The 7,289-nt window shown below is 35.9% G+C and overlaps 2 protein-coding genes across 2 annotated transcripts; one reads left to right on the plus strand and one right to left on the minus strand.

Annotated features, from left to right (window-relative positions):
- Positions 1-287: 287 nt before the first annotated feature.
- Positions 288-4,105, plus strand: LOC130050963 (uncharacterized). The gene is made up of 5 exons (XM_056152012.1): positions 288-469; positions 2,023-2,163; positions 2,245-2,395; positions 2,507-2,608; positions 3,067-4,105. The coding sequence occupies exons 1-5, from the start codon at positions 366-368 to the stop codon at positions 3,940-3,942; spliced, it is 1,374 nt and encodes a 457-aa protein (XP_056007987.1). The 5' UTR covers positions 288-365; the 3' UTR covers positions 3,943-4,105.
- A 564-nt stretch (positions 4,106-4,669) lies between these two features.
- Positions 4,670-5,391, minus strand: LOC130050964 (uncharacterized). The gene is made up of 3 exons (XM_056152013.1): positions 5,122-5,391; positions 4,932-5,029; positions 4,670-4,851 (listed from the first exon to the last, which is right to left on the minus strand). Exons 1-3 carry the CDS (start codon positions 5,296-5,298, stop codon positions 4,716-4,718), a joined length of 411 nt encoding a protein of 136 aa, XP_056007988.1. The 5' UTR covers positions 5,299-5,391; the 3' UTR covers positions 4,670-4,715.
- Between the last annotated feature and the right edge of the window lie 1,898 nt (positions 5,392-7,289).

The following is a 7,289-nucleotide window of genomic DNA, read 5'->3' on the forward strand; positions in this document are numbered from 1 at the left end:
ACATTTTTGATCCGCATATTCATTGAACGCGGGAAACGCTATGCAACTGATGTAAACAGTGCATTGTGACGTCATATTCAGCGTCGGTGTTTAGCAAATAAACACACATAGGAAACGTTGTACAAATCGCGTTTTAAATCGAGGAGTGATTATACATGACTAAGAAAATAAGATTTACATGCTTTTATGGATTCTATGTAACATCTCAGAATAACGTGAACTTGGGTACACGAGATTCGAATTCAAAATGGAAAAATACATGTGCACGCGATAGTATTCGAATCATAGGGCGAGAAAGTCTCGAATTTACGTAACTTCCGGTTTAGGCACTGGAGATAAACAAAGACGCCACGAGGTTTTTAGGAATGCTGTGTTTCGTTACTGGCTGTAATCACCAGAGTTTGAGAGAAACTTGTAGTTTCTACAGATTTCCTAGAAAAAGTTTGAAGCAGTGGGAGAAATTGTGCAGGTGGGTAACGTAATCATATTGCAGGCGTGTTGTATCCTACGTGGCCTGGAAGAGGGGGGGGGGGGGGTATTATATTGTACATGTATCAACTTTCACTACCATTTTACGTTTCTTTTACTACTTTTAATTCAAACGAAGTGGGGCACTGGGCCGGTAATCGTATTTTATCATTAATATACCCTTGTTAAAAAGGTGGGGGTTCCCACCTCTTACATGTGCTTACAAACTTGTCTCCAACACCTAGGGTACAAGACTGCCAGTCTGATCGACTTGGCTCAGGCACCGTCCCTTGGTACCCTCTGTGTTTGTGACAACATTGTATAATATTGTTTTACTTTACCTCCCATATAGCACACTTATTGTACAGTACATTTGCAATCAATATTGTGATGAGAATTCAATACATGTCAATGTTGAAACCCTTAACATGTGCATGGTACACATGTGTAAATTGTATCATGTAGTTATAATGTTTAATTGTTAATTTGTACATGCCCCCTGAGGGCCCTAGATTGGTGAATAAATAAATAAAATAAAAAATACAAGTGCAATATGCTTTGAAGATTAAAAGCATACTCTACCAGTCTCTAAGCCTAGTGCTTTATGTGTGAACAGAGGATGAATTGTATTTTCTTCTTGAATGTCCACTATATAATAATCCTAGAGGAGAACTTTTGGATAAGATATTTAAAACCTTTCCAAACCTAGTACTGCTTAACAATACTGATCTGTTTACATGGATTATGTCAAAATGAAGATCCTGAGTTTGCTGTTTTATTATGCCAATATTTAATTGTAAATTTCAATACAAAAAAACATCATACATTTACAATATAGTTATGTGTTTCTTGACTTTTATTATTGGATATATAATTGAATTGAAGTGCACATAAATGAGGAATGCTACACCAGAGAAATTTGATATGTACAACAATATCTTAAAATTAAAATCTTTCAAATTTACGTTATTTAGTAAAAAAAAAAAAATGCAGTTTTAGTCAGCATTAGTAGAAAGCAATCTGAGAATTTTTTGTTAAAACACCCTAGACTCGAACATGCAATCTACAGTTCAGCAGTCGGTGTTAACATATTTTCATCCATGTTTTAAAAGGAAGTATGTCATTATGACGATGTAGAGTACCTCCTTCATCAAGTTATTGTGCTCAATATGTGTAATTGAATTGATTCATGCATCAATTAAAGTGATGAGAGTAAAAAATAATTAATTTGATTTGCACATCAATTCAATTACAATTATTGCAAGCAATACTTGAATTGATGATATCTTCAAATAATTAAAGATGTCTTCAGTTATGTGAGTTAAGTGTTAATTTAGTGTTTCATAATAATTTACATTGTATATTAGACTTGTTGATTTTAAATACTCATACGTTTAATATATATGTAATGAATGGAACATATACTTTTTTAAAAGGGTCCTACTTCTCATCATATATCATTTCTTTTTCACCTTGCTGTATCCATATATGCAGATGTGTTCTATTTAAAGTTGACATAAAAGTATAACTGTTATACACCTTATTAATCCACAGGAGAAAAGATAGGACAGTGACCTCATCGGACAGAATATGTAGCTGTCATTTCAAAGATGGAAGGAAGGAGAACGGCCCAACCTTGTTTCCTTGGAACCAGGGTACTTACTTTGACTTCCAGGATCCGAATACAATTTCACGGTAAGTAAAACAGTTGATACCTGATCTATTTTATAAAGTGATTTGTCTTCCACCATTTACATCAGTTTCTTCTCATTTTAGACATCAATCCAGACAAGCTGACCCTTGTACAGAAGAAGAGACTGAGACAGCTGTTACATGTAATGACAGAGAACCTTTGACTACAAATGAGACTGTTGATCTGGAGCACACTTATATGCGGTCCTATACATCTCTTGTACAAGAGATCAAGGTGATTAATTTTTAAAAACTTAAATCTTTTTGGTAGATTTAGATGTATGTATATCATAATTCACCTTAAATGTATGTTTAAAATAATCAGCAATGATGGTTTATATTGAAGGGACTTGAAAAGCAAATTGCAGAGTTGCTGACAGAAATTAGTTACCTCCAGTCCAAAAAACATCCTGTAACAGTTGCCAAAATAATGGAAAATGAAAAGAAGGTATGAGAAATGAATTCCAAAATGATTGATATAGTTCTCCTTACAAATTACTTAGTTCCCAAAGTGTTTTTATTCAATTTTAAGATTTAAGGAGGTATACTACACCAGAGAAATTTGATGTAGATGTAAAGTGGAGGAAATGTACAACAATATTTTGAAGTTGAAATTTTTCAAATTTACTTTATTTTGTAAAAAAATACAGTTTTAGTAGAAGGTAATCTGAAAAAAATTTAAAACCCCTGCTGGACTCGAACCTGTGACCTACAGTTCAGCAGTCGGTATTCTAACCTACTGAGCTACTCGGCTAGGTTTTTAAATGGAAAAGGAAAACTCAAATATTGCTGATATCGAATTTTTCATCCATGTTTTTAAAGGAAGTCAGCCATTATGATGATGTAGATTACTACCTTAAACACTATATGAACATTTTATAGCTATAGTTTACCTATTTATTTTAGATGATGATGTACACCTCTTTAAAACCAGAGATATTTAGCATCATAGACACAACATTACAGCGGTTCCCTCTGGTATATGTGGATGGGTGGACTCCAAGTGCTTTTTCGAGGTCGGACCAACTTTTCATGACATTGATGAAACTGAAGCTGAACTGTCCCCTCCTTGACCTTGCCGAACGATTCTGTACCAGCAAAGCCACAGTACATAATATCTTCATTACCCATGTTTTTGCTTTGCATGAAGTGTTTTTTGTAGGCATGATGGAAAACAATATGCCATCTCTTCTGAAATGCAAGTCATCAATGCCATCAAGCTTTGGAGATTTCAGTTGCTGTCGTCTGGTAATTGATGCCACAGAGGTGACGCAGGATGTCCCTGGTCAGGACATGGCAGCTCAATCCCAGACATATAGCTCATACAAAAATCGACACACTGTAAAGGCAGTAACAGGTGTTGCTCCTAATGGAGCAGTTGTGTACGTTAGCAAACTTTATCCTGGCAGTACCTCAGATGTGGCTATAGTGGAACACAGCAACATGTTAGCTAAGTTATCGCCTGGGGACATGATCTTGGCAGATAAAGGTTTTACGATCTATTCACTTCTTCCTCAAGGTGTTCACTTGAATATTCCCCCATTCCTTAAAGATAAGGGACAATACACACCAGCTGAAGTTCAGGTTTGCAGAAAGATAGCTCGTTCAAGAATCCATGTTGAGAGAGTGAATGAGAGGATAAAAAATTTTGAGATTCTTTCACATATTCCCCAGCAATTTCGCCACATTAGCACAAAGATTTTTCAAGTTTGTTCTATGCTTGTAAACTTTCAAGATCCAATGATCGCTGAAATTGCAGATAATTACACTTCCAATCAGTAAATTGATATGGTTGTTTATCTCTTTCAATCTATAGAGAAGAATACTATGTGGTTAACTGGCAGGTAAAATGTGGTGTACATTGTGTTGATATTCATGAATGAAGTACATGTACTGAAATGTAAAGGAATGCACCTCATTTTATTAAATGTGCATAAATGTTCAACCAATCTAGTTGTTTTCTATTTCAATGTCTAATTTCAACAAGTTAAGATAGTAATCTATTTTGCAGTGTGTGTTGTTACTAAAAGAGAGCCATCATGGTTTAATTGCCATAACTTTCGAGCATAGGTCTATTTTGAAACCTTTCACCAGCATTTGGTTATGTTTCAGCAACATGAGTTTATCAATATAAGAGAAGAAAAAACTAAATAAACTGACATTTTACTTCTGAACAATGGGGATTATTTGAGTGAAGTAAAAGTCAATAAGTTTTGCAATGTTCTGGTCCCATGCACTGTCTTGAAGAACCCTAACTATGGCAATGTCCTTGGTGGTCCACACAACAAAGTCACAGGCGGATTTGTTCTGAATATGTAGCTGTCCCTGTACTTGATTGTAATAGATGTGATCTTCCTTTAGCTTGTACATCTGTCTGCCATCATGAACCTGGAAGTCTAGCAATATAAAATTCATATGAGTCAATGAATTTTTTTTCAATTTGCTATAGGAGATAACTAATTGCACCGCACAGCCCTATCAACTACCCATTTAATTGACACACTATTTCATAAAATATGATACTTTAAGATAATTTGTTTACTTTCTTCATATTCTTAAGAATACCTGTAATTGGCCACTTTTTGTGAAGGTGGAAAAAGCTCATCCATAGTGGTTGTTTTCTTTGGTGGTGCTTTCTTAGGATGCTGGATCCAAGAAGCCCTCACATCCGTCTTGCTAACATTCTTATAGCTAAATAGAATATTATAAAGTTTTATAACTATTCATATATTAAAAAAATCTAAGGCATGCATACTTTCAACATTTCATACCCATATAAAAGGAGAGATGCCTTGTGGTGACATTTATCCTGCCCGTTCACACAATCACATATGCTGTCAGAAACTGTGTGATTATCCCCTAATGTGACCTAAATGAAGGAACAGAATGAATACTTTCTGACAAGTTAAAAAAAATAATTAGTAATATTGAGGTGAAAATTGACACAGAACGTGCACTTACACTGACGTGGTAACTTCTGTCTCTCATACTGGCGTGAACTCTTCCCTGGGCGTAATTAAGTTCGGGATCGAACATAAACTTTAGTACATGGTCTGCTTTTACCGCTAACTCGGACTTTTGATGAAGTTTTTTGGTTCCAGACACGTAATTCAACCAATATAGGATGGAAAATGCCATCCTGTTATCTATTTACCGTTACCACGTGGATTTGTTTATCTCCAGTAGCTAAAATCTCGTTCAATCTCGTCAAATTACGCACTTCCGCTTTCTCGCCCTATTGGGACCAAAATTTTCAAGTTCCATAGGTATGGTTTAATTTTTCATTAGTTTTCCATATTTTCCTTTTAAACATGTATATACGTGTTAGCTATGGGGAGAGCTCCGCTCTGGCCGTGAGAGGGCTTCGCCCTCTAATAAGACTGACAGTGGCGGATCTAAATTACGTACCTGTTATTTCCATTTGCAAAAGTCATACTACCGGGACAATATTGAATATATGTAAACAATAGGCATACGTAATATGGCATCGAAAACAAATTGTGTATAATCGATTGCAAACCACAAATCTGATTAAAATGCTAAATTCTCAATAGGAATTTATTATTCTAACGAGAAAAAAAGGGAGACTAACTCAAATTGTTAGAATAATTAAGTGAGGGAGCACATGTACTGAATTAGTGCTATTTAAAAAATTACAAACAAAAAAATCGATGGAATTCGGTCGAATTGAAAACATTTTTTAAAATTCTTTGGTTTATTTTTTAGCGACTAAAACAAAACATTTTTTTTTTTAATTATTTGGTTTTTTTAGCGACTAAAAATAATAAGTGTTTGAATCCATTTCCTTTTAACATGCCCGGTAATTCAACCCCAACCCCCCTCATGATAACCAACATGCCACTTGCTATTAACGACTGAAAAATCATTAATTAATTCTAGTTTTGTGAATTAATCTTAATTAATGTATCCTCACAACAGTGGAGAGGAGCTTAAACATGTTGCAATTTTATTCAATAATTACATGTATATATATGCTACTCAAGATTTGATAAGGATCACTAGGTTATATGTGTGTAATTTACCACTAACATAACAAAAGACATAAATTTGACTCAGAAACGTGTTTACTCAGGTTATGAATGAAAATTCATGAACGGGATGAACTTTTGTCAAAAGGGAATGCTTGAAATCTGATAACAACACCAAAAGGCATTTCATTACAAAAAGTTAACAGCAAACCAAAGAAAGAATTACACAGTTTTGGGGGATAGTCCATTATTACACTTAGTCGATGAAGTGTCAATACCAGGTATGGCCTCCCTTGCATCAATGACGGCTTGACAACGTCGAGCCATGCTGTCCGAATAATCACCCGGATGTTTCCAATGGGAAGGTTGTTCCACACTTCCACGAGGGCGTTTCCGAGCTCTGCCAAAGTCGTGGGTTGTGCTCTACGGCGTGAAAGGGCAACCTGCAGCATGTTCCATACATGCTCAATCGGGTTCAAGTCCGGCGAGCGCGCTGGCCAGTCCATACGGACAATTGTCTCCTGCTGAAGGTACTGCTCCACCACCCTGGCGCGATGAGGACGGGCGTTATCATCCATCAGGATGAACTCAGGGCCAACAGCACCAGCGTAGGGTCTGACGTAAACATCGAGGATCTCATCCCGGTACCCCATCCCCGTCATTGTTCCTATCTCCATGACATGAAGATCTGTTCTTCCATCCCTGCACAGCGGGGTTAAGGTGTCCCGAGTAAAATAACAAGCAATAACAGCATATTCATATAAAAGTAAAATTCTTTCAAGCGTCGCATATTTTTAGTAAAAATCGTTTGTCAATACATTAACAAACATCGTATCACGTAGGGAAATCCTTTGCTGTACCTATTACGTCGTCATACAAGTGACGTAGAGCTATTTTTATCCGCTAGACTTTTAGTTGTTTATCACCTCGTTCCAGGTGAAAGATGCACTCAAATCATTTGCAGCTTGGGCTTGATATGTCGACATTAATATGGTAAATTTAAAGAGTGATACGGATCGGTACAATATCCTCTCAAATATAGCAATTTCCATAATCTCAACTCAAATGTTGGGCATTTTCCACATTCACATCCAAATCGTATCTAAACGAGGCAAAATATTGTACCTTCCGTATCAAAAT

This window comes from Ostrea edulis, chromosome 10, assembly GCF_947568905.1.
Source record: "Ostrea edulis chromosome 10, xbOstEdul1.1, whole genome shotgun sequence".
Lineage (NCBI taxonomy): Eukaryota > Metazoa > Mollusca > Bivalvia > Ostreida > Ostreidae > Ostrea > Ostrea edulis.

Coding starts and splice junctions, on each gene's coding strand:
- LOC130050963 (XM_056152012.1), top strand. CDS start 366: ATGCTGTGTTTCGTTACTGGCTGTAATCACCAGAGTTTGAGAGAAACT. Junction 2,396..2,506: donor CTCTTGTACAAGAGATCAAG/GTGATTAATTTT, acceptor TTTATATTGAAG/GGACTTGAAAAGCAAATTGC. Junction 2,609..3,066: donor TAATGGAAAATGAAAAGAAG/GTATGAGAAATG, acceptor TATTTATTTTAG/ATGATGATGTACACCTCTTT.
- LOC130050964 (XM_056152013.1), bottom strand. CDS start 5,298: ATGGCATTTTCCATCCTATATTGGTTGAATTACGTGTCTGGAACCAAA. Junction 5,030..5,121: donor ACAGAAGTTACCACGTCAGT/GTAAGTGCACGT, acceptor TCCTTCATTTAG/GTCACATTAGGGGATAATCA. Junction 4,852..4,931: donor GCATCTCTCCTTTTATATGG/GTATGAAATGTT, acceptor TATTCTATTTAG/CTATAAGAATGTTAGCAAGA.